Source organism: Diabrotica undecimpunctata, chromosome 4, assembly GCF_040954645.1.
Source record: "Diabrotica undecimpunctata isolate CICGRU chromosome 4, icDiaUnde3, whole genome shotgun sequence".
Lineage (NCBI taxonomy): Eukaryota > Metazoa > Arthropoda > Insecta > Coleoptera > Chrysomelidae > Diabrotica > Diabrotica undecimpunctata.
This window is the reverse complement of record NC_092806.1, coordinates 64,177,979-64,205,802: the sequence shown is the minus strand read 5'-3', so window position 1 is coordinate 64,205,802 and position 27,824 is coordinate 64,177,979. Positions and strand designations below refer to the sequence as shown.

The following is a 27,824-nucleotide window of genomic DNA, read 5'->3' as shown; positions in this document are numbered from 1 at the left end:
GTAGTATGTATTCGAGTTCAAATTTGTTTTTTTTTTGCTCTTGTATTGTTATAAGTAAATAATTGTTTTCTTCATTGATTTAAACACACTCGTTAGGTGAATCCGATACTGTACTGAACAAATTTAATTTTATGTATTTTGACACACACGTCATCTGATACTGATAGACATTTGATTTGAGGTTATGTTTATATCAGTTGATTACAAATTACAATCATTAAGTAAGTGTAATTAAAATACACTATATATCGAACAACATGAAAGGATTAAATGTAATATGTGTAATTATTCTATCAATTTTCGTTATCAATACCACGTGTTACAACAAATATAGCAAAGAAGCTAATTTGGAAACAAATGATGTGAACAAAAATAAGGATGATGTTGATGAACCAGTGGATTTACGTCCTATAACTCTGAAACATCTGGATCGGCCTTTTCGTATGGCCAAATTGAATCTTTTATGGTCCAAAGCAGTTTTGGTAAGACAGTTTTATGCTAAAAAGTTAATAAAATGTTATCTTTCACAACTTTATTTGAATACATTCAAGGTGCTGTGCTAGGTGTAGGTATATCCTGTAATAACCATTGTATTCAATCATACTTACTTCATTGCTCCCGTTAAAACAACTCAACACCGTCTGTATGCAAGTTTTTTTCCACCTAATGGTCTTTTTTATTATCACCCTTTCTACCTCCTCCAATGCTTTCACATCTTTCACTTCCTCTTGTTATTTTCAATTTTGTTCTAAATAACACTTTCATCAATATTTCTTGGCATGTATAATTCTTTTCATAGGTATAGCAGGTTTCATTTTTTCTTTAACATGTTCCCTGCAGTTGGCATACATGTGAGCCACATGGTGCCTTCACCAACTAGCGGATGGCGCACATCTATGCCATTTATACACATTTTTAAGTTGTGTTTTTTTTGTCAGTAGTGCATTGAATTATTTAAGTTTAGTATCAGGTTGTTGGATAAGGTATTATTCAATTATAATTACGTTGGTTCACAAATATATAAACAAATCAAATATACAAACAAATAAAAATAATAGTTGTGCTGGGTAATATTTTAAGAAATATATTTGAAAGTACCTATATAAGATTTTGTTTATAACTATCTTATAGATATAAACCCTAAATGATATCCTTTTGGTCCAAACAGGGTGTGTTTGGAAATGAGTAACATCATTGAAATAGTTGTTAATAATGAAACCATTAAACCTGTAACTAGTGGAAAAAATCTAGGTTTAACTTTAGATAATCACCTCAAATTTACAAAACATATTAACACCTGTGTGAGTAAAGCATTTCTCAGTCTAAGAACAATTTACCATAATCGCCGCTATCTGTCATACAAAGTAAAAAGAATATTGTGCGAAAGTCTGGTACTATCAAAATTTAACTATGGAGATGTTGTGTATGGGCCTTGTATTAGTTCAGATGACAGGAGAAGAATTCAAGTGGTTCAAAATTCGTGTCTTCGTCTGATCTGTGGTGTAAGAAGACACCAGCCTATTTCTCACAAATTAAAACATGTTAAATGGTTGAACATGGAAAAGAGAAGATTTCTACATGCTGCTTGTCTTTTCCACAAAATTATCAAAAACTCTCTACCAGCATATCTTTTTAAAAAAATTATATACAGAACTGACATACATAATGTTAATACAAGATATAAAAATACAATTACAGCTCCGCCACATCGTACAGAACAATTCAAAAATTCATTTACATATCAAATATCAAAAGTATATAATGGATTAGCTAAAGAATTAAAATTAAAATCGATTATATCTTTTAAGAAATCTCTTAAATCTAAATTGCTAAGTGAGTAACACATGTGCAACTATTTGATGACCTGTTATGAAGTATGTATAAACTGTGTGATAGTTTTTGTACAATATTTAAATGTTAAATGTTTCTATTGGTTATGGTTTTTAATTGATTGTTACTTAACATGCAAAAAAATATATTATATATTTTTTTTTCTCTCTTGCTTAAGATGAAAAGCAGAGGTACTGATTTCTTGAAATCAGCACCAACTGATCTTCGGCATTTTTTCTTTCTTATTGTATTTTATGCATATATAAATTATATATTCTGTGTATTGTATGAATTTGAAGGAAAAATAAAGACCTTTATTATTATTATTATTATTATTATTGTTGTGAATTTATTAAAAGGTTCAATATTTATAACACTTACGGGTTTAATTTATTTCTTTATTTATATTAACTTATCTGACAATAATTTATTATATCCGTACGTAACAAATTCGCGAGCGCGGGTGTTGAGAATTAACTGTTTTCAAAATAAAAGTTCCCTCATATTTATACGAAAACAGCTGCTCTAGAATCCCATGGATTTTGACCTCAATTGACCTGGTTTCGCTTCGAATGGACAGGCCTAATTCCGGAAGATTCGAATGGAACCAGTTTTTTTATTACTTGGAGTTTATGCCAGCTATTCGAAAGGTCTCGTATAATCTAAAACAGAACAGCATTAGTCATAATATAATACGGTTATTTTAGGCCAGGATAATTATCGTAACATTGCCCCCCTCTTAAAAGATGGTTCCTCCTGGAACCTTGTCGGGACTGGAACCGGAACTGTATGCTGGTATCGGCAACTGGACCCTCTTTTACAACTTCCAGTTGTATAAAAATGACAAGGGACGGTTTTCTCTCCGCACCAGTAACTATGCGGATTGCAACAGACTAACACCTGGACTTCGGTGTCTTTAAAGATCTCCTCCACCATATTTCGGATGACCCTCCAATCTAATTGGCGGCACTCCAACTTTGGCATGGCTAACTTTTGCACGTCGGACTCTAGTACGTGCTCTCTCAATTGAAGTAAGGCTTCCCACACATCTCGGTAGGTAGGTTGGTCACGGGCAGTGTCTTTTGTTACCAGGTAGAAAAGGTAACGTGATGCATCTTGGAGTTTCAAGGTCTTACCGGGAGCTGGCACCTGGCATTGAAGTTCTGCAACTCGACCAAACTTCCTTCGAAAGACGGATGCCAACCCTGGTGCGTCTTTGATACTGGCCGGGATGGTAAGGGCCAGCGAGTAGTCATCGGGGAGCGCGAGTAGATCTTGCTTTTCTTCAGTGGTAACACCATGTCTTGCTTTACCGGTACCTCCATAGGCACCCATGAATTCCTCAAACGTGAGGTCAGACACGTCTTGGACTTGGTTTACTTCCACTTCTTCATCTACGTCGTGGTCACCTTCGAAAGACGCCAGCCGGTTATGGTGTACTATCATCGGCTTTCCCCTCGGAATCTTGCTTATTCGGTAGATGACATCGTTGATCTTCTCCATGATGAGGTATGGACCTTCCCAAAACTGCTGCAATTTGGGAGAACAACCTTTTCGCTTCTTGGGATTATACAGCCAGACTTTGTCGTTCTTCTTAAAGCAACCCTTTTCGGCTTGTGTATCGTACCGTTTCTTCATTCGGTCGCTAGCGATCTGAAGGTGGGAACGGACCAACTCATGTATATCGTTCATTTTTCTTCGTAATTCGATCACATAATCCTCACCTGCTACATCTTCTCCAGGTCGACACCCAAATTCTAGATCACAAGGTAGTCGCATTTCGCGTCCGAATAGGACTCTGGCTGGTGTCTGACCTGTTGATTCGTTAACAGCAGATCTGTAGGCCATTGTGAAGAACGGAAGGTATTGGTCCCAATCTCGCTGATGATCGGACACCATCTTCGTCAAATACTTGCCGACTGTCCTATTCATCCGCTCTACCATACCATCAGATTGCGGATGATATGCTGTAGTTCTTGTTTTCTTCATGCCTAGTCTATCACATATTCCTTGGAATAGATCGCTTTCGAAGTTCCTGCCTTGGTCACTATGTATCTCCAAAGGCACTCCAAATCGGCTGATATATTCTTGGATCAACTTATCTGCAACGGTGACGGCCTTCTGGTCGGGAAGTGCGTAAATCTCGACCCACTTAGTAAAGTAATCCATTACTACCAACATGTACTTGCCTCCATTTTCACTTTCTGGAAATGGCCCAGCGATGTCCAAAGCTATTCTTTCAAACGGGCTTCCAACATTATATTGTCTCATGGGAGCTCTCCTTTTCCGGTGAGGCCCGTTACTCGTAGCACAAATAGTACATTTCTTACACCAGTCTTTTACGTCGTCGGAACTGTTCATCCAATAAAACCGTTCCCGAATTCGCTGAAGGGTTTTCCTTACACCAAAATGCCCTCCCGATGGACTGTCGTGTAACTGACGAAGTACTTCGGCTATTCTGCTCTTTGGGATCACCAACTGTCTTCTCTTCTCTGAACCGTCATCATTTTCCAGGACTCGTTTAAGCAAGCCATCTTCCATGATAAATGAGTCCCACTGGGCCCAATACGTCTTAACTACTGAGCATAGGTTTGATATTTCTTGCCAAGGTGGTCGACGGTTTTCCTCTTTCCATTTTCGAATTTTCTGTATAACTGGATCTCTTTCTTGTTCTTCTCTGATCTTAATAGGCGTCCAGTCGTCGTTGACAATCGTCGTTCTTAGCACTGCTGCTTCCTTGGATTCCGTTTTGTTGCAGTGGGGACACTCTGCTGGGCATGGCCTTCTGGAAAGAGAATCAGCGTTTCTGTGGCTAACTCCGGCTCGGTGCTCAATCTTAAAATCGTATTCTTGGAGTCGTTCGATCCACCTGGCTATCTGACCCTCTGGATTCTTAAACTGCATCAACCACTTAAGGGCAGCATGGTCGGTTCGGATTAAAAACTTCCTTCCATAGAGGTATTGATAGAAGTGCTCTACTGATTTCACTACTGCCAGAAGTTCTCTTCTCGTGACGCAATAATTCCGCTCAGGTTTTGAAAGGACTTTACTAAAATATCCGAGGACTCGTTCCTGTCCTCCTTGAATCTGAGACAGCACTCCTCCAATTCCCACGTTACTTGCATCCGTATCTAAGATGAACTCTCCTTCTGGCAGTGGATACCCCAAAATTGGTGCTGTTATTAAATGCTTTTTCAACGTTTCAAAGGCATTTTGGCAGTCTATATCCCAGCGGTATTCTCTTGCTTCCTCTGTAAGTCGCGTTAATGGCTTAGCGATATCTGCAAACTTCTTAATAAACCTCCGGTAGTAAGTACATAGTCCAAGAAAACTTCTCACTTGATGTTTGTCAGTTGGTTTTGGCCATTCCTTAATGGAATCGATTTTTCCCTTATCCACGGCCACTCCTTCTTTACTGACTATATGACCCAGATAATTGACTTTACCTTGAAATAGCTGGCACTTCTTGGGGTTTAGCATCAATTGGGCAGCTTTAAGTCGATTAAAAACGTTTTCTAAATTCCTCAAATGATCTTCGAATGTCTCCCCCAAGACGATTATGTCATCTAAATAAACCAGGCATGTTTTCCAAGATAACCCTCTCAACACATTTTCCATAAGCCTCTCAAATGTCGCAGGAGCATTACAAAGTCCAAATGGCATAACGTTGAATTGCCACAATCCAGATCCTGTGGTGAAGGCTGTCTTTTCTTTATCGACTGGGTCCATTTCTACCTGCCAGTATCCAGACTTCAAATCTAAAGTAGAAAACAATTTACTTCCAGCCAATGTGTCCAATGTGTCATCGATCCGAGGCAGAGGATAACTATCTTTCTTGGTAACGTTGTTCAGCAAACGGTAATCCACACAGAACCTCGTCGTTCCGTCTTTCTTCTTAACCAGGACCACCGGAGAGACCCATGGGCTCGTAGAAGGTTCTATCACCCCGTCTTTCTTCATTTCCTGAACAATCGTTTCAGCTTCCTCTCTCTTCGCCTGTGGTAACTGTCCTGCAACTGCAACCATTTGGTCGAATTTGTCGTTGGAATTATCAGATGTTGTCGCCTGACGAATTATGGATGTCACAGGTACACAAGTTCCTACTTTTGTCTCTTTCTTTATGGTCACTGGGTAGTCGTTGACATTGATAAGTCTCACAGGAATTTCTTTAGCCGAAGTCACCAATTCCTTTCCAATTATGATTCCACGGCCAACCTCATCGTCGTGGTTCCAAGGCTCCATCATAACAGGTCTCCCTTCGTCTACAATTCCCTGTAGTCGCGCTACTATGATCGTTTCGCTTCTCGCAGGCACGACTGTATCTTCTGTAATGGCTGCTTGCACAGTGTTGTCATTATGTGGATGGAGAAATACCTCCTCGTTGCCAACTTTGATTACCTTATTCTTAAAATCCAATTGGAATCCATGCATATTCATTACGTCCATTCCTAATATAACATCCTCTTCGATGTCAGCAACTATAACAGTATGGACAAACTTTTCTGCCCCAATTCCCAATTGTACCTGGATTTCTCCATGAATGTTGGCATTTTCACCTGTAGCGGTCCGAAGTCGTAACCTCGTTGGTAACAGTTTCTTTCGGCTGTTTATAACTGTCGGGCGTATAATGGTTCTGGTCGCTCCGGTATCCACCAACAACGTATGCTTTTTACCATTTATGTCTCCATCTACATATACACTATCTTCACGACATTTCAAAGAAGCTATTAGTATGAGAGGGTCTTTGGAAAAGTTCTGGGTCGAAGCTGCCCCCCTAAGGCTGACCCGTTCTAGTTTTCCTGATGGTGAGTTTCTTGATTTGCGTCGTACCTAGGGTGCTTACAGGAGCTTCGTACGTGTCCTATTTCGCCACAATTCCAGCATCTGATGGTCTTCGTTTTCTTGTATGTCATGCTTTTTATCATATTAACGAGCTGGTCAAGTTTATCTTCATCTCCTTCCTCTTTTACAGTTCTAACTTTACTGTACCCGCCAGAGGCCTGCGTAGCTGACTCGTATTCGAGGGCGGCGGATAAGACATCAACCAGCGTTTTGTGACGAGCTAATCGCAGTGTTCTCTGCATTTCATGATCACGAAGACCATCAATAAACGTTTGAACGGCCAATTTTTCCATCATGTCTTCGGGAGCTGTTGGATAAGCATATCGTACTAATCTGGCAATATCTACCTCATATTCTTGAAGAGCCTCATCTTTCTTCTGTCTACGATTTTTAAGCTGTGACTGATATACATGCTCCAAATGTTCGTGGCCATATCGCATATTTAACCTCTTCTTCAGTTGTTCGAAATCATCGGTCTCCTCTACGGCTATGGTCTGAAGCACATCTAAGGCATCTCCTCGAAGAGCGATAGTCAGGTTTACAGCCTTTTCTTTTTCAGACCATCCATTTGCTCTTGCGGCTGATTCGAACTGTTTCATGTAGTTGTTCCATGATGATTTTCCGTCGAAAGTTGGGACTTTCACATGGACAGTACCTCCACTTCCTTCAAATTTCGGTCGTGTTTCCAACTTACATTTCGTCTCGTCTTCTTTTGTCTCCACTGTAATTGGATTGTTTCCTCTCTCTGCTGTCCCGGTTTCCTCCATCTTCCTTTCTATCTCTTTAATCTTTTCTTCGAAGGCCGACATATCGGCAGCAACTTGGTTTTTTAGCGAAGACATTCTATTGTCGAGGGCAGACATCTCAGAAGTTACTTTAGAGATTTCGAAAGAGATATTAGCAGAGACTTTGCTTTCTAGCGAAGAAATCTCGTTAGAAACTTTGTCTTCCAAAGAAGCGATGTCGCCGGAAACTTTGCTCTCTAATTTCGAAATCGACGAGATGACAGCATCTTCAAATATATAAGTCTCTGGATCTAGTCCTTCTTCTAGCAAAGCGTTCTTTAGTCGTTGGACTAACTCAGCCTTTTTTCCGGTAGAAGCTAATTCTCTGTCTTCAAGATGTCTTCTTAAATTAGTCACTGTCAGCTCATAAATCGTCGTCATTTTCACAATTTACAAATATTCACTTGTATTATTATTATAAGTCTAATTTATGTTCGATCTCACTTCTGCCACCATTTGTTGTGAATTTATTAAAAGGTTCAATATTTATAACACTTACGGGTTTAATTTATTTCTTTATTTATATTAACTTATCTGACAATAATTTATTATATCCGTACGTAACAAATTCGCGAGCGCGGGTGTTGAGAATTAACTAACTGTTTTCAAAATAAAAGTTCCCTCATATTTATACGAAAACAGCTGCTCTAGAATCCCATGGATTTTGACCTCAATTGACCTGGTTTCGCCTCGAATGGACAGGCCTAATTCCGGAAGATTCGAATGGAACCAGTTTTTTTATTACTTGGAGTTTATGCCAGCTATTCGAAAGGTCTCGTATAATCTAAAACAGAACAGCATTAGTCATAATATAATACGGTTATTTTAGGCCAGGATAATTATCGTAACATTATTATATATGCTAGACAAGAGTCCACTTATGATTAGAAAAGGTTGAAACCAATTATGATCTTCGAGTCAAAGTTAGTGTTGAAAAATGTCATTAACAAACGTTGAAAGACTTGCAGTTCGGTGTAAATGGCAATTATTCCAATATATTATAAAAGTAATAAGTGAATATTCGGAAGCAGGTACTTTGTGGCCTAAAATTTCTAAATCATGTAAAATATCTACCAAAAAATCAAAAAATGTTAGTGAAGAATTATAGACTTTGCTAGAAAGTGATAGTGAGATATCATTATACTATTGCTTTATGTCAGGAAAAACCAGTCTTGTATGTTGCAACATGTCTTGCAAATTTTCACACGACCTAAAAGTATTTTACTTAGTAATATATTAGCTCGTTTGGTTTGTATACAAGTATAACAATATATTTTAAATCTTCTCTTTGTGACATACATGTGTGCCATCTGTTCCTGGTGCAAGTACCTTTATCTTATATCTGGTGGCATACATGTGAGCCATGGAAATTTTTTTCATTGTTTTCCTATAATTATGATTAATAATTACTAATAAACATTTATTAATTATCTTATAGGAGTTTTATTACTAAATAAGTTTCAGTTCAAAGTATAAGTCTCAGGATCGGACATCCGCACACAGTGTTAAAAATTTGTCTAAATTTATATCTGCTTAGTTCATTTCTAATAAATTCTTCTGGCTTCTTGGTTTGTAATCACAGTTATCTTGATTGTTTTTTTTTCAACTGAATGGATAATTATTACTGAACACCTTTAACTGTAAAACCTTCACCTATAACATGTTTATCTGTATATTTGTTATTTATATATGAGTTTATAGTTATTATAACTATAATCACTGCCAGTCTGTCATATAGTCCTCTATTAAATTCAAGATGTTAAATGATTTTCCTTTCTTTCTCTTTAAGGCATTACTGTATAGTCTTTATCATATAAATATATAATAAGAATTTATGATATTCTCTACTTTGATTTTGCATAAATTCTCAGTTTTATCTACATAACTCTAAAAGAAGTTTTCATCACTTTTCTGTTAGTTTATTTAGCCTACTAATTGTCCAGAAATATATAGAAATGTAACATATTTTCCTTGATCTATGTATGGCTGTGGCCATTGCATACCCTTACAAATATAGTAGCCAATTTTTAGAATTTTTATCTCATTTAAATGCACATTTTATATCAAAGTGACGACATTTAATAAATTTTACAAAATGTAACAAAATAGAAATTATACAAGAACACAATTAATATTTGGTAGAATCCCCATTATTGTCAATACAACTTTGAAATCTTCTGTTCATAGATAGCACCAGTCTCCTCATATTATATTCAACAAGCTCCTTCTATGTCTGCCCAATTGCTTCCCATTGTTCTATTCTATTCTGTTTTCTATGATTTCTTTAATTTAAGTTCTTTGTCAACTCTGCCCACACATCTTCAGTTGGGTTCAGATCTGGATTCCCGGAAGGTCACAGAAGAACATCAACATGAGTTTCTTCCAATCCATTAATTCTCGATCAATTTTACTTGTATGCACCAGGCAATTGTCATGTTGGAAGATGAAGTTGTTATTAGGAAACATCTGGATTACTGATGGCAATATTATGTTCTCAAGAATATGTTTGTAATAAAATGTAACTTCTCAAGTAAACGCTTTGAATGATGTTATTATTATACTTGTCGGATCGGTACTCACCCGAGGTACCACAGTCTTGGATATAAGTGCTTCATTGTAAAGACAATGAAGTCAAATTTACTTAGTAACAACGCAATTACTCACAGTATGACTAATGATCTATATTACATATCTTTTATAAATAAATCTTAGTTATGTGATGTATTATTCTTAAATTATAAATGCGTCTTTGTCTTTGGTATGTCATTACCTTGTCAATGTTGATATACTTTTTAGCGACTTTTTCTTTTAATATAGGGAACCATATCCTGCTGCATTCTATTGAGGCATTTACTACACAATTTGCTACATTTAATAAGATCTGAATTACATTTTAATTTTCTCGCTTTTCACCATCTGTTAAAATAGCAGAAAAAATATACTAGTAAATTTAAAATGAGCCAAAAAATAGCTTCAGAATCATATTTTTTAAAAAGTAGTAAACAACTTAAATAAAATAATTATTAATATACAGTAGACTCCCTCTATAACGAGAACTGAAATGACAGACTAATTACCTCGTTATAAGCCGATCTCGTTATATCAGACAATAATAATACTGTGCATACATATGAATCTGTAGTTTTCTAAAAAAATTAACTTCCTATAGTGAAGCCATTCGGAGCAATATAAGATGCTAATAAATATTGTTTGAATGGCGTTTTTGAAAAAAAGTTATTTACTTTTACTGTCAATGAAATATATTAAAACATAAAAGAGTTGTTTACTTTTATTATCAATGATATACGTTAAAACAAAAAATCTGTACTTATATTTTTTTCCAACTACATAATGTAGAAAGGGTATTTTCAAGGATAACATAAATTATTGCTTCTGCAATTTTAAGAACTCTGTCATTTTTAACTGCTTTAAATGGTCCAGTATCATTATATCATATATTTTCTAAAGATGTGAAACAGTTGTATTTATTCATTGTAAAGAAGTTTATTGCGGGCTGCAGTTAAGTTTATTGAGGGGCTGTTTGAAAAGGTATTTATTTATGGCCACGACCGGACCAAAAACATAAAAAACACGTTTTTGGATCTTATTTTCTCTCGTTATAACCAAATTTGCCTCGCTATAAGCGGTTATAGTTCAATAGAAATTTCACGGGACATCTAATGTATCTCGTTATAAGCGAAACCTCGTAATAACCGTGTTCGTTATAGAGGGAGTATACTGTATTATTAATTAATTATTATTACTTAAGTCGTTAGTCATCATCATGTAGCCAGCACGTGTGCCACATGCTGGCACACTTTTCTAAATCTCTTTTAGTCTCTCATCAAAAATTCCAAACAAAATTCAAGAACTTCTAAAACTTCCCTAAAAGGGATTGTTGAATCTGCACCACAAATGACGAATTTTTCTTTCAGAGCAAAACATTTGGTATTAAAAGTGAAAGTAGTCAGAATTGTTTGAATTAGTTCAGAATGACATATACAAGTTAAGGATGTTAACACTAACACAGCACCTTGGAATATTAGTATTTAAAAAAAAACTGGTCTGCTTAAAGTCTAGATTTTAATTTTATTGTGCATATTTAGGGATAACTGAAAAGGTGAGAAAATCCTGAAGATCTAATATATATATATATATATATATATATATATATATATATATATATATATATATATATATATAGTAGACTCCCTCTATAACGAGAACTGAAATGACAGACTAATTACCTCGTTATAAGCCAATCTCGTTATATCAGACAATAATAATACTGTGCATACATATGAATCTGTAGTTTTCTAACCCATTAACTTCCTATAGTGAAGCCATTCGGAGCAATATAAGATGCTAATAAATATTGTTTGAATGGCGTTTTTGAAAAAAAGTTATTTACTTTTATTGTCAATGAAATATATTAAAACATAAAAGAGTTGTTTACTTTTATTATCAATGATATACGTTAAAACAAAAAATCTGTACTTATATTTTTTTCTCCAATTACATAATGTATAAAGCGTATTTTCAAGGATAACATAAAATATTGCTTCTGCAATTTTAAGAACTCATTTTCATTCATAAGTCATTTTTAACTGCTTTAAATGGTCCAGTATCATTCTATCATATTTTCTAAAGATGTGAAACAGTTGTATTTATTCATTGTAAAGAAGTTTATTGCGGGCTGCAGTTAAGTTTATTGAGGGGCTGTTTGAAAAGGTATTTATTTATAGCCACGACCCGACAAAAAACGTAAAAAACACGTTTTTGGATCTTATTTTCTCTCGTTATAACCAAATTTGCCTCGCTATAGACGGTTATAGTTCAATAGAAATTTCACGGGACATCTAATGTATCTCGTTATAAGCGAAACCTCGTAATAACCGTGTTCGTTATAGAGGGAGTATACTGTATATATATATATATATATATATATATATATATATATATATATATATACATATATATATATTCACATTATATATATTCATATTAAAAATGATCCGTGTTATTTCTTAGCCATTCAGTTCAGTTTTTAATGATGACTAATTGTAATTTTTCAATAAATTTATGAATACCCATATTTTTTATTGCTTTTCCTTTGTTGTACTTGAAAACATCGGAGGATATGCTTAAAGAGCCATTGACTTTATGCAACAAAACTGACATATTTAAATGAGCAATTTATAAAAATACATGGTTTCCTAAAGTGTTATTTCGTTAAAAACTATTTTTATTTCTTACCTTTTTATAGAGGCTATCTGATACCAAATTGAAATCTATCTTTGGAGACCTCAAACTTCATGATAAAGAAGAAATAACTTGGAAGCATCTTCGAGCAGAGGGCAAAGACAAAGATGGTACCATGGAAGCTCAATTAAGAAAAAAATTGCTGCAGATTATGGAGAACTTTGGATTATTAGACCAAGCTGATGATATCTCAGATGTTGAAAAAGCAAAACGATGGAAACCACTTAATGAAGTCAGCGATAAACACATTAATAAGAGTATTTTTAAAGATAAGAAGCTGAATAAACTGTGGGAAAAAGCCGAAAAAGCGGGATTTACTACAGAAGAGCTCCTAGCTTTGAGGGAGGAATTTGGACATCATCAAGATAAAATTGATCAGTATTATTCATTATTGCATGATGTGAAGGGCCAACCAGAAGATTATGAAGGAAGTAAGTATTTAAAATCTATATATATATATATATATATATATATATATATATATATATATATACTGAGCAACATTTATTGTTATTTACTGACAAAACATCAAAAATAAAATAAAGATTTACTTTTACATATACACACCATAATACACCTGCATGCAAAACATGTTGCATACCATCAAGACAGGTTTAATATACTACTTCCATTAACAAAACATGAAGAACACCTAATTACATTTTAATCATACTATTTTTGTTTTTTCTTTCTGTTCTCTATGGATCAGTTAAAACACTCCATTAAAAGATGTCACAACGAAGTTTTACTATCACTAACTAAATTTTAAAATGTATTTTGTTCCTTATTTTATGTTATATTTTATGTGTATGTTATTAATGTTGAGTGTCATAGTTTATATAAATAATCTCAACGACTAGTAAGTTGCACTGACAATTTGTGATATATTGTAAATATTTACACATTCTTCTAATTACAGTGTCTTGAAAAAGAAATAAAACAATTCCGAAAGCTAGACCAAAAGTCAAGAGTGTTTCTGTAACATCCCGGCCAACCTTTCTGAAATAAACTGTGTTGTTTGTTTATATCGACAGTCACTAATATCCAGTATTTCTTATATATATATATATATATATATATATATCCACGTTCAACCCACGAATAGGGGTGAGTGAGGCAAAATGGTACCTGTAACATTTTTTCAGGCATAAAATAACAAAAAACCAAATAATTAAGTAGAATTTAATCAAACAATAAGAGGTGTATAGCAGAACATATTTCTGTGAAAAAATTATATTTAAATATGCACTTAAAAGAAAAATATTAATTAAAGAAAAAATTTATTTTGAAAAAGCTCTAGATGGACCATTTTACACCATGGTTAGGGTAAAATCACCCTGTCCGTGAGGTAAAATGACTCATACAGATTCTTTGTACAGAAGAAGTAATAAAACGTTTCTATTTAAAAACATTGCAAATATACATACACTTTCTGCTTTCCAGTTACACCCCCATACAATAGATGGCACCATTTATTGCACAAAGTGAACTTAATCCAAACCTCCTTCGTCTGCGATGCACTGAATAATTCAGAGCAAAATATACAGGAGGATTCGTCTTCATAATCAATAAATCTTTTATTTTCTTTCTTTTCTTGAACACCTTTCTGCTTACAGCTTTTCTGGGTGCTTATGAAGTTGACTTTTGTGTTTTTTGTTTTTCTTTTATCAAAAGATAAATTGTTATGAAGGTGAAAACTTAATTCCTTTAATCAAGTTGATCCCAACGAAAGTCTTAAACTTCTTGTCAAAGGAGGTGCCTGAGGTAGTGGAGATATATCATATGGAGTTATGCAAGTATCCTCCAACGATGGTGGAATTTCATTCCTTTTAATGCCACCTTTCTGTTCTGTAGTGCTGCCTTCGAAAATTGGTATTAAATTACCAGTTTAGGAGTTTGTAATGTCAACTTTATTTGAAGCTGCAGTGGATAGTTTTATTTTCTGATAATCCCCCTGGACTGTTTTCAAAAAGGTGATCATCCAAAGATCGTCCATTTACTTCCTATTCATCTCGCTCATCTGATGAAGATGTATTACGGATTTTTCTATTCCTTATAAGTAAAGAACTTAGGAAGCGAAGAGGTATCTCTTCGTGGAGACGTATTTATTGGTTCATGAATAGAATCAAAAGTTTCATTTTCCACTATAGGTCGATCAGTTGTAAACGATGGTTTAAATTTATAATCTGGGATTATGTTCGGATTAAAAGGACAGATGCATGTTGTCTCGAATCCAATGAGTCCGTTGTTAAGTGTGACAGCTGTTTGATCCGATTTTCCAAACAAGCTAGCTATAGTGTATAGAATTACGACTTTACCAGGGTTTGTTTTAAGCCATAAAATAACTTCCTCATTAAAATACGCCATTAGGACCCCATCTTAAACTGAGCACTGTGTATAATGTATGATTTAAGAATAAATAAATATTGTTAAATAATTTTTAAAATAATTTAAAAATATAATGAAGGTGTCAGCTTTTATGTATCCAGATTAGTTGTAAAGAGAAAGTGTTCCATATGAGACGCCTTGATTCATTTCTTCGACTGGAGGAATGGATCGACCCGCAGCATTTACACAGAGAACAATAGTAACATTGTATCTCCTTTCAGCGCTGTTAAGAAACCAACCTGTTTCTGCCCTTTATGTGCTAAAAGGTGGCTGAGGAAGCCTCAGGAGTTCTAAAGGAAATCTCATTAATGTCTCTTTAGAAAATATTTAAACAAAGCCGTTCCAGCTGACTTTTTGTTTTGAGAAAATCTGTGTTTAATACTGTTCCTCTCCCGCAAGCTATTTCACAAATGTTTTTCTTCGTCATGCCGAATAGTCGGTCTAAAACATATTCCTTTCAGTAAGTCTCCAATTCTTTCTGCAATGTTGTAGTGAATCGACCAAGACTTTTCGAATAATTTGTTGCCTAAAAGAAAGTACCGATAATGTTCTGACATCTCCCTTACGAATAAAGTAGTCTACATTTAGTTCACTTACCAATATATTATGATTTTCGTCCCTTTTTTTAAGTACTTAAGTGCAGCAACCATTATTTCTGTAAAGGTGATATACCTACATTTGATTATTATAAAAAATATTCCTGTATAACTCAAAACTTTATTTGGTAGGCTAAGTAAGGGTAAAGTGGTCCCAGGAGTCATTTTGCCTTAACAGGGAGGGACCATTTTACCCCAAAATCTGATTAAATATAAACACTAATTTACATGAGTGAATTCTGATAATTAGAGAAATTATATTATATATGAAATAAACAGAAAAATGCCCTTTTAAACACCATTAAAACAATCTACCTACTTTAATTAAAACACCTAAAAACACAACTTTTGCAAACACGAAATTATTAATATTAATGTGTTTTTATAGGTTATATTAAAACTAGCCTATACTGCTTCGCACATCTTCATAGCTTCGTACATAAGTGGCACTAGTAGTACTGAATATAATAAAGAAAGCTAAACTGCGGTCTTATGAAATTTATGAGAAATATATTGGGGAACCATTTTTACTTATTTTCCAAAACAAGGTTTGTTAAAATATGGGTCTAACTAAACTTTACATTGTCAATTTCAAACGTCATTGAGCATGGTGAATGAACCGTATATTTATGCGATTTCATGGATTTTTATCTCAATTACGATGACTCTAAAGTTGCGATGATATCATAGGTCTTTGCCAGTAGATCATCCAAGACGGATAATCTGACGGAAAATTGACGGACCGTTTCATTCATAAAAATTTTAGATTAGAATATGTTAAAGCCGATTGCTGGGTCACATTGTTAGGAAGGCACATCCGACATACAAACTTCGTGTGTCTCATGAATTTTTCTGTTAGTCTTAATCGAAATTTTCTTATCGTGTGTCTCATGACTTTGGGGTTAGTCTTAATCGGAATTGGAATTTTCAGGAAGATGTTTCTTATTTTATAACCGTGAATCCGGTTTGGATGCAGAACTCCTTCCTTACGATTGAAGTTCATTAAACGTTTTTTAATTTTTGTAGCATTTTTTTATTCAAATAAAATTGTCTTTTATGATGGTGTGTTCTGCAACTACTGCCCTTTCGCAGTAACCACGATGTCGAAACAATTTTCTCTATTTATATAATGTTCAGTAAAACGAGAATTTAAATTGGGTTTTGTTGTGAAGCTTAGCGCTACGAAATATGAAACTCCTCTCCAGATTCACCGAAAATTACAAAATACCCATTTGGATCAATCGATAAAATCCTCAGGTCTGCCTGTTCACATTTCGACAATGTTCACCCACTTTCCATTATACTAAAGGGTGTTCTTTTAGAGGTATAGAACTTTGAAACGGATTAAAACAAAGATGAATTTTATAAATTGGCTGTATGCGAAAGATAATCTTTTGGCATTATAATTTAAATATGACCGTCATGGCTGACTCTGACGTAGTCTAATTTGAAGGTCCAATTTTCAATCACCTTTTCCAGTATTTGTCGCCGTATATCGGCAATAACATGGCGTTTGTTGTCCTCCAAGTGGTCAATCATTTCATGCTTATCGGCGTAAACTAGCACTTTCACATATCCCCACATAAAATAGTCAAGCAGTGTTAAATCGCACGATCTTGGAGGCAAATTCACGGTCCCAAAGTGAAACTATGCGGTTACCAAACGTTTCCTTCAATAAATCAATTGTGGCACGAGCTGTATGACAAATTGCGCCGTCTTATTGAAACGACAACTCCTGCACATCATGGTTGTTCGATTGGGGAATGAAAAAGGCAGTAATCATGGCTCTATAGCGGTCATAATTGACTGTAACGTTTTGGCCAGCATCGTTTTTCGCCAGAACATCGCCAGAAGTACGGTCCAATGATTCCACCAGACTATAAAGCACACCAAACAGTCAGTTTTTTGGATGTAATGATTTCTCAAATTCATTTGAGGATTATCTTGACTCCAAATAGGGCAGTTTTGTTTATTGACGTAGCCATTCAACTAAAAGTAAGCTTCATCGCTAAACAAAATTCGCTTATGAAAATTGGAATGAACAGTATCTCGTTTTGGACCCACTCACCGAGTCTACGCCTTGCTAGGTAATGATGTACCTTCAATTCTTGCATGATTTGAATTTTCTACAATTCTACGATTAAACTACTGACCAAAGCTCTTTAAAACCGCTGAAATAATACTAATCCCAAAAGCAGGAAACAATCCAAACGAGGTTTCATCATATAGACCAAGAAGCCTACTACCAGTCGTATCCAAAATACTTGAAAGGTTACTGTTACAAAAAATTAACTCAGACCCCAATACGGAGGAATGGATACCCAACCATCAATTTGACTTTCGAAAAAAAACACTCGACAATACAGCAGGTTCATAGAATAGTACACACCATAAATTCTGCAATGCAAAGCAAACACTACTGCACAGCTGCTTTTCTAGATGTTAGTCAAGCCTTTGATAAGGTTTGGCACACAGGCCTGATTTTCAAAATCAAGTAATATTTACCCATCACGTACTTTAAACTGTTAAAATCCTATTTGAGTGGGAGAAAATTCCGAACAAGAGTGAATGAAAGTAATTCCAATAATTTTGCTATAAAATCTGGTGTTCCACAGGGCAGCGTTCTTGGATGAAACCATCACTGGCACGTTTGCAGATGATGCTGTCATCCTTGCAGCCGACCAAAAAACCAATTATAGCATGTAACATTCTACAGGTACAACTGAATGAAATCGAGACATGGTCTTACAAGTGGAGATTTAAAATTAATGAAACAAAATCAGTCCAAGTGACTTTTACCTTGAGATGAGACCCGTGTCCCCCAGTTTCACTTAACAATATCCAACTTCCCCAATCAGTCAGCTTTCATTCGTCGTGGTAGTTAGACGTGCGTAAGAAAGAAGCTTGTTTTTAAAACCGGTGTTTATAAATTAGCTATATAAATAAATATTTCGTGAACTTTAAAAGTAAATTAATTACACCAAATAAAAAAGCGAAATTCGGAAAGACATTAAAAACTTATGAGTGCAGTTAGCGGAGGCGATGCCTCCGATAACAATGTTTTAGAAACCCAAATGGATACAGAACATGCATCATCTTCAAACGAGGAGCTGTTAGGATTTCAAAATCTGGTTCCGGTTATACAGATAAGTACCACAAAACTTGTTAATAATAAACCCATTATCGATAATGACTTTGCTAATGTACACACTTCAATAACAAATACCATAAACAAAGAAGTAGGAACAAAAAGGGAGGAATTTCTTTACCGACAAAACGACTTGGGACCTCATTACGTGTATTTGGAAAATAATTCACCCGATTTTAAAGGCAGGTTAAACGCTTTAAGGATAGGTGACATTATTATCACAAATCTTAAAGAAATTGATGAAAAAATTGTGAGCATTGACGCAGTAGGGAGAAATAAAATACGTATAAAATTTAAAGATTATAAATCGGCCAACTATATCATATCTAAAAAAAATGAAGCAATATTTACAAAAAATAATTTAGACATATACATTCCTAAGTTTCTTGTAGTTAGACAGGGCGTAATAAGAGATATTTCCACAGAATTTTCAGTAGAGTATGTTAAAGACAGAATCAAAATGTACGATTTACACTGTAAATTTGAAGTCATTCAAGTCAAAAGATTAAATAGGAGGCAAGTAGATGAAAAAGGTACCCAATATATTCCAACAAAAACATGTGTAGTTAGTTTTAGATCACAGGTACTACCAAAATATGTAACAATCAACAAGGTACTAAAGGAAGTCGAGCCATATAAACAGAAGGTGCTATTATGCTTTAATTGTCTAAGATTTGGACATACAGGGGGACAATGTAAGAGCAGGGCTAGGTGCGAAAAATGTCAGGAATCACACAACACAAAAGAGTGTAAAACGACCGATATAACTCCAAAATGTTTTAGTTGTTCGGGGAATCATTTTACTACAAATTTGAGCGCGTGTCAGGAATTTCAACGTCAAAAACTTGTAAAAGACGCTATGTCTTCCAGTAATATTAGTTACCAAGACGCCAACAGACAGTTTCCCAGGAACTCCTATGCAAAAGCAACAACCATTAATACGGAACAAACTACAAACATTTCCTGCCTCAAAACTTTCCCTCCATTAAATCCCAATAATTATACACCCACCCAGCTCCCATCAAATTCAATTAACCAAATGTCAACAAATAACATATTTTACAATAATTCAAATAATACAAATTCTAGAACATTTAAAAGACAGAGACCAAATAGTCCAGATCCAACATTAATTTTGCATAATGAAATTATAGCTTCCCCTAGATCTCAATTACCTAAGGGAGGAATATTAGACAGTATTAACTATAAAGGAAATATTAATAATAATTCAGTTGCATCTCCTTCAGACCTAAGCATGATAAATTCAATATTAGAATTAGTTATAGAAATTGTCACAAAAGTTTTAGTAACAAAAAGTATAAATATAAATAAGGAAGAACTCGAAAACTTAGTCAAATTAACTATAAATGGAAACACGTCATCACATTCTCAGACCTCAACCATTCAATAAATACTCTTCAATGGAACTGCCGTTCAGCAGTTTCTAATAAAACTAACCTAGAATATCTACTAGATAGGGGCAACTACTCCGTTGCACTTCTATCGGAAACATGGTTTAAAGCAGGAAAATATTATAATTTTAAAGGCCTCAACAATATTCGCTGTGACCGGGACGATGGGTACGGCGGCTCAGCCATTTTATTAAAATCAGACTTAATATACCAAGAAGTCTCAATTCCAACTACAATAAACTTTGAGCATACTTGTATCTCGGTTAATTTTCCATTTATACAAAAAAAAATTTACTTCGTTTCAGTATACTTTAAACCGAGAACTAGAATATCATTACAACAGTGGATCAACTTTTTGGAACAAATTCCAAAACCATTCATAATTGGGGGCGACTTTAACGCACATAGTTTGGCTTGGAATGATGGATATGACGATATCTATGGCAAGACTCTTTTGGAAGCTATCGAACAATGCAACCTAGTAATTTTGAACGACGGATCACCTACATTAGCAAACAATAAGAAGTCAGCTGTAGACTTGACCCTCTGTACACAGGATCTGACGCACCTAATTACGTGGTCTACTTTAGAAGAACCTTATGGCTCTAACCACTTACCAATACACATACAATTTGGAAGGAATAGCCCGCTTGCGCAAATTAAACAGACAAAACATAACATATGGAGACTCAAGGCTGCTAATTGGGATGTATACACCGCTACACTTGAAGCTACAGAACCAAAATCATCACTAATGGGCATTATCGACAATATTAACAAAGCTGCCAACAAAGCAATTCCCTTACAAAAATCAAACACACAAAATAGAAATCATTGTTCGAAGGACTGGTGGAATGAAACCTGTAACATAGCTGCTAAAGCAAGAAAACAAGCTTACTTAACCTACACACATGCTCCAAATCTTAATAATCTAACAGAATATAAAAGACTTGATGCAGTAGCTAAAAAAACTTTCAAAGAAACTAAGAAAAAAAGCTGGATTAATTATTGCCAAAATCTAAATCAAAATACACCAATTAAAGAAGTGTGGAACAAAGTAAACCGATATAAAAACCGAAAACAAGTAAATAAACCCCAAAGAAGACTGGATAAATGAATTCCACACAAAAATCTCACCCCCATGGGTTGAAAACAACATTACTCAACAAATAGCTACTGTAAATAGAAACACTTCTTTTCTACAATCACTATTTCAATTATGGGAACTCGAACAATGCATTAAATCAACAAATAATAAATCTCCCGGGGCGGATAACATTTCATACAATATGTTACATAAAATGCCCTTAGGCCATAAGAAAGCCCTGTTAGAATTGTTCAATTCGATTTGGATAAAAAAGATTCCTTTTCCACCAATGTGGAAAGAATACATCGTAGTACCTATCAAAAAACCTGGAAAACAGAACGGAAATGCAGATTCATATAGACCCATAGCTTTATCATCGTGTATATTTAAAACCATGGAAAGAATGATAAAGAACAGGCTTGAATATTGGCTAGAAAATGAAAAAATATTACCTGACTCACAATATGCTTTTAGAAAGGGAAGATCTTCCTTAGAACCCCTAACGATACTAGTAAATGACATCTATCTAGGATTCACACACAAATACAACACTTTGGCTACATTTTTGGATATCACTTCAGCATATGATAATGTTCAAATAAATATACTAGAAGAGAAACTTATCAATATTGGTCTACCAACCTCCTTTGCCAACTTCATAAAATCAGCTTACTCTAATCGATCAGTTTCCTTAAAGATAAATAAAGAAGTTTCGGAATCAAGAATATGTAGATCTGGATTACCACAAGGTAGTATCTTGAGCCCAATCCTCTACAGCCTGTACACAATGGACATAGAAAATGTTATATCACGTAAGTCCAAAATTATTCAATACGCCGATGATGTTGTTATTTACACCAGTAACAAATCAGAGGACAAATGTATAGAAAATATCAACACTGAATTTATAGAAATCCAAAAATGCCTAGACAACATGGGACTTTCCATATCCGAGTCCAAAACCAATATATGTATTTTCTCTAGAAATAGAAACAACTATCAAAGACCATTAACAATAGGAAAATATAAACTCCGTATTAGCAACTCTGTAAAATATCTTGGCCTACATCTAGATAGAAAACTATTATGGAAGGACTGTATCCACCAAATCATCAAAAAAACAAGTAATTCTATAAATATTTTAAGAGCGTTTTGTAGGGCAAAGTGGGGAGCAGATCCAAATACGGCTTTACTTTTCTACAAAACAATGGTACGATCAATAATGGATTATGGAAGTCAACTCTATGGAACAGCAGCAGATACACATCTAAATAAAATCGAGATACAACAAAATAAATGCTTAAGAGTTTGCCTGGGATATCTTAAGTCAACACCCATAAATATTATGCAAGCTGAAGCTGTGGAACCTCCTCTTAAACTAAGAAGACAACTATTGAGCAGAAAATTTGTGATAAAAACCATTTCCAAAAAAACTTCTTACCTCAATAGTATACAATCACTAACAGTTCAAGTTTTGACCCATAGATACTGGCACTTCAAGAAAACCCCCCTCATAGTAGAAACTTTCTCAGAAATACTTGACATTACAGATATACTTTATTCCAACCAACTCCCCCCGGTTCTAATTTTCTCGCCAGAACAAATTTTTTCACGGGAAATTAGAACCTACTATTTTGAAAGTCAAGAAGTAGCAAGTTTCAATCAATCAAAGTTTAACGAAACAAAAAACAAATACTGGCCAAACTATGATTCTATATTCACTGATGGATCAAAGTCAAAAGAATATACCAGCTGTGCCTTTTACCATGTGGAAGAAAATACTGAAAAAAAATTTATTCTACCAAAGGAAGCTTCCATATACACTGCAGAATTAACAGCAATTGTGCAAGCTATGAAATACATACTCGGCTCTAACCACGACAAATTCATAATATGTACGGACAGCAAAAGTGCAGTAGATAAACTTAAAAAAGTAAACATAAATAGATCAGTTAATCATATTGAAGCAAATATCCTGTATTTACATAATGAGATACACATCAAGAATAAAGTCGTCATATATCTATGGGTAAAGGGACACGCAGGTATAACAGGTAATGAAATAGTAGATACCTTAGCAAAAACAGCCCCAACATCAGGAGAAGAACTAAATCTTAAACTACCCCCGTCCGACCTATTCTTAAACCAAAGAAACAAAATAAATGAGATGTGGCAAAACCTACACAACGCTTCAACAACCGGAACAAACTTTTGTAAACACCAGCAAAGAATTCCCAGAAAACCATGGTTTCACAAAATACCAAACAGAAACTTTGTTGCCACAATAAATCGAGTACGTGCTAATCATGCACTAACACCTTATTATAAGCACAAAATGAAAATTACAGACGATCCACTGTGTAGTTGTGGTAAAATGGGTACATTAGTACATGTTTTACTTGAATGTCCAATAAATAATGTAAACATTAATCAACTATACAAAAACTTAATTCACTACAAGATAAACCTTCCAATAGACCTAAATTGTATTATTTTTTCAGGAAATAATGATATCCTTTATGTACTTCATCAACACATCATAAACTGTAAACTAAAACTGTAAAATTACTAACCAATTTTGTATACAATTCTGCGAAAGAAACTAAACGTAAAGCACACAAAGAGGGCTGAAACCTCCGAGGGGATGAACCGGGTTGACGCCCTAGCGCGGAAAAAAAAAAATAAAAAAAAAAATAAAAAAAAAAAAAAATAAAAAAAAAAATAATAAAAAAAAAATAAAAAAAAAATAAAAAAAAAAATATATATATATATATATATATATATATATATATATATATATATATATATAAACGCCTTACACATTTTATATATTACTAACAAAACAAATGAATACATCATGCTCAGGTCTGATACTATGAAACATTTTACACAAATTAATGATTCAATCTAACATAGTCTGGCTAATTGGTTCTCGCCAAAGCCATAAATTCCACGGAAAAAAAAAAAAAAAAAAACTTCCCCAATCGTCTAGCACTAAATACCTAGGAATACATCTTGACTTAACACTCACCTGGAAAGAACACATTCTTAAGAAGCGGAAACAAATTGACCTAAGAATGACAGATCTAAACTGGTTAGTAGGCAGGAAATCGAAACTGAGCCTTGAAAACAAAATCCTTGTATACAAAACCGTCATAAAACCTATCTGGACGTATGGAATCCAACTCTGGGGATGTGCGAGAAAGTCAAACACAGCCATAATTCAAAGATGCTAATCAAAAATACTCCGAACGATAGCTGATGCACCTTGGTATGTATCAAACCTAAAACGTCATGAAGACCTAAGAATCCCGTTCGTACAGGATGTAATCACTAAATACAGCACGAAGCACTGAAATCACATAGTAACCCCTTACTCCAACATCTGCTAGAACACCAAGTCAATAGGAGACTCAAAAGGAACTGGCCAACTGACCTGAAAAACGGTTAAAGTGATCTTGTCACTGGAAAAGACCTCACCACGACAATAGGAGCCCCTTGCTCGCAGCCAGCAAATTAGCTAATAGAACTTTATTTGTGTTTTAATTGCTAAAGATTGTGTCATAATAAAAAAAAATTGAATTTTGTAAGCACGCAAAGCAAGATCTTTTAACAAAATCTTCCATAAAATCGATGGACACGTATCCAAGTGCTGTGCACGATGGCAGATAGACTGATTCGGGTCATCCTGTATGCTACGCTCTACAGCAGAAACAACTTCTGTATATTCTGCATATTATCATTTAGAGTAAACGTGGTGCAAAACCGTTCCATAGTTAATCGAATTACTTGCTCTGATGGACTATTATGTTGACCATAAAATGGACATAGTGCGCGATACGTATTTCGAACAGAACTATAATTTTCAAAATAAATTTGTACAATTTGGAAGCGTTGTTCAGGAGTAAAGTCTGTTCATGCTGAAATACCAAACTTAACATAAATCACTTGACAGCTGTCAAAATGGCCGACAGTTAAAAAAGTGTTACCAACTTTTCTATACCTCTAAAAAAAATAACCTTTATAAATCTGGTAATGATGAACTTCCTTAGTTGTTAAGCAACGTCACTGAGGTACCATACTTTCTTATCCTAAGATTTCTAGTCAGGGTAGAGAGATGTTTTTTCGCAGTTTTCTAATCTTTTTGCACAACTATTTTTTCCTAAGTTGATCGCCAGTATTTCTCTATATACCCTTCTTGTTCTTATTGCACCGTCTCCTTTCGAAAGTTGGCGATCCAAACGTGAATTGTAGCTTTGGAAACTGCTGCACGAAACATATCTGCGGATGAGCGGTCAAAACATCTCCTCAGGTCCTTCAGCCACGAGTTCTCTCGTGTTTCTACTGATCTTTTGTCCTGTACTATACCTTCTAATTTGATTGGGATCAATTCATATCTTTCACCTCTCAACACGTGACACATAATTTATTTTCCTCTCTTTGATCGTGCTTAGCAATTCTTTTTGTTTACTCTTGCTACTTTCATGTCTCTGCATCGTTGTTTTAGCCCATTTAAGATAAAAAGAGCTTCTCGTGTTCTCAATCCGTTCCAAAATCCAAACTGAGTGTCACTAATCTGAAACTCACACTTCTTGTAAATTCGTGTATGGATGATTCTGAGAAAAGTTTTAAGGACATGAGACGTCAAGCTTAATATTCGATAATCATCGCATTGTGAGGAATTGGGTTTTTTGGTAATGTTACGAATGTTATTTTAGCCAGTCTGATGGTATATTATCTGTGTCATATATCTTATTGAAGAGTGTGTCTAGGTTTTGACTTTCGTTGCCTGCAATTAATTTAAGCACTTCGACATTGATATTGTCTGGCACGGCCGTCTTTCCGTTTTATGAGCTTTTACTTCATGAATAACTTCTTCTTTGGTTATTTCTGGACCTTCTTCATTTATTATCATCTGTGGATGGCGGAGCACAATATCTATCGTCGTTAAAAAATGTCTGAATGTATTTTTTCCATCTCTCCAGTTTGTCTTATAATTATTTTGTTATTATTATTTCTTAATATTGTTTCTTGTCTCTTTCTGTGTCTACCCGTCATTTCTTTCATCTTTCCTGACGTTGTTCAATATTTTTCCTGAAGTTGTTCGATTTCTAGACATTTTGTTGACATCCAGTTTTCTTTTACTTTAGTACTTTTTTAATGATTTTATTGATTCGTTTGTATTCTATTGGGTTTGTTTTATATTTTCGTCTTATGTTCATGAGGTCCATGATCTCTTGCGTTTTCCATTCCTGTTTCCTGTTCATTTATTGAACCCGATGTCTTCTTCTTGTATCTTTGTTATTTTCGTTTTTAGAGCATGTTACTTCAATGGCTGTCTGTACCAACTTCTCTATCGATTCTATACCCTATATAATTTCAAAACATAACGTTCGAAATGAGCTGCTTGGAAAACGTCACTTCTACGGCCAATGCCGTCGTTATCAACACCAGTTTGAAACACAAGAAAACCTAACCCTGAAGGGAATAATAAAATCCTAAACGGGTCCAAAATAAATCACATTCATACTTGAAAATAAAGTTGAAACATCCTGATACCCGAAATGGACATTGAACAAATAGACAGAGAGATACCCTCAGTTAGCGGAAAACATCTTCGACCGTTGACACATCGACTTTGATGTCTGTCGTAGTCGCAGATGACATGTCATTGTATCATTACAAAAACTTGGTCGTGAAAACTTAACTTATTATTTTTTAAATATTTAAATATTATACCTAATTGTCCATTTTTATTGTTTTAAATAAATTTGTCTTTGTACTAATTAAATTTCCTTAATATTTTAGATGCAGTTGAAGATTCTTTAGACAAATACAATAAAATAGAGATCCAGGAAGAAAAAGAACCTAATAAAGATTATTTAGATAAAGTTAATTTACTCAGAGATAAACATAAGGAAATCAACGACGGCTTCGACCACCTCCATTTACTTTCGGCCAAAGGTCCAGCAAGCAAAGAGTTTGTGGAACCCAAAGTTCAAGGTCTATGGAAAGTTGCTCTGGAGAGTAATTTCACACCAAGCGAACTTCATTCATTGAAGACTGAACTTCTTCACTACGAAAATAGGTTATTGAAGCTCAGACATCTGCAAGTAGAACATGCTTTAAACGAGGAAAAATTGAAGGAGAAACAAAAAATTGGAATTGCCGGCGGTAAAACTGACACACATTCTCTTATGGCTGACAATATTAAGAAGCATGCCAGAAAAGTGGAGAAGATACATCTAGATATTGAAACTAGAATTATGCAAAAACATATCGAGCTATAATTGTTGGTGTATGAGGAAACAAGAATCTACGTAATGCCAAAATTCTCAAATACTTCTAGGTTAGGTTGTCTGTTGCATGTGATTTTAAAATGTATATTTTTTAGTTACCTATTTACTTAACTTTTTGTATTAACAAGTTTATTGACTGTTTAATTTTATCCAAATATATTTTTCTTTGATAGTA

The 27,824-nt window shown here is 34.6% G+C and overlaps 1 protein-coding gene across 1 annotated transcript; it reads left to right on the top strand.

Moving 5' to 3' along the window:
- Window positions 1-162: 162 nt before the first annotated feature.
- On the top strand, window positions 163-27,824 carry LOC140439604 (alpha-2-macroglobulin receptor-associated protein). The gene is made up of 3 exons (XM_072529621.1): window positions 163-482; window positions 12,724-13,150; window positions 27,159-27,824. The coding sequence occupies exons 1-3, from the start codon at window positions 258-260 to the stop codon at window positions 27,638-27,640; spliced, it is 1,134 nt and encodes a 377-aa protein (XP_072385722.1). The 5' UTR covers window positions 163-257; the 3' UTR covers window positions 27,641-27,824.

Bases quoted from the DNA above. Each gene is read 5' to 3' on its own strand.
- LOC140439604 (XM_072529621.1), top strand. From the start codon at position 258: ATGAAAGGATTAAATGTAATATGTGTAATTATTCTATCAATTTTCGTT. The intron at 483-12,723 runs GTAAGACAGTTT...ACCTTTTTATAG, and splicing joins TATGGTCCAAAGCAGTTTTG to AGGCTATCTGATACCAAATT. The intron at 13,151-27,158 runs GTAAGTATTTAA...TTAATATTTTAG, and splicing joins ACCAGAAGATTATGAAGGAA to ATGCAGTTGAAGATTCTTTA.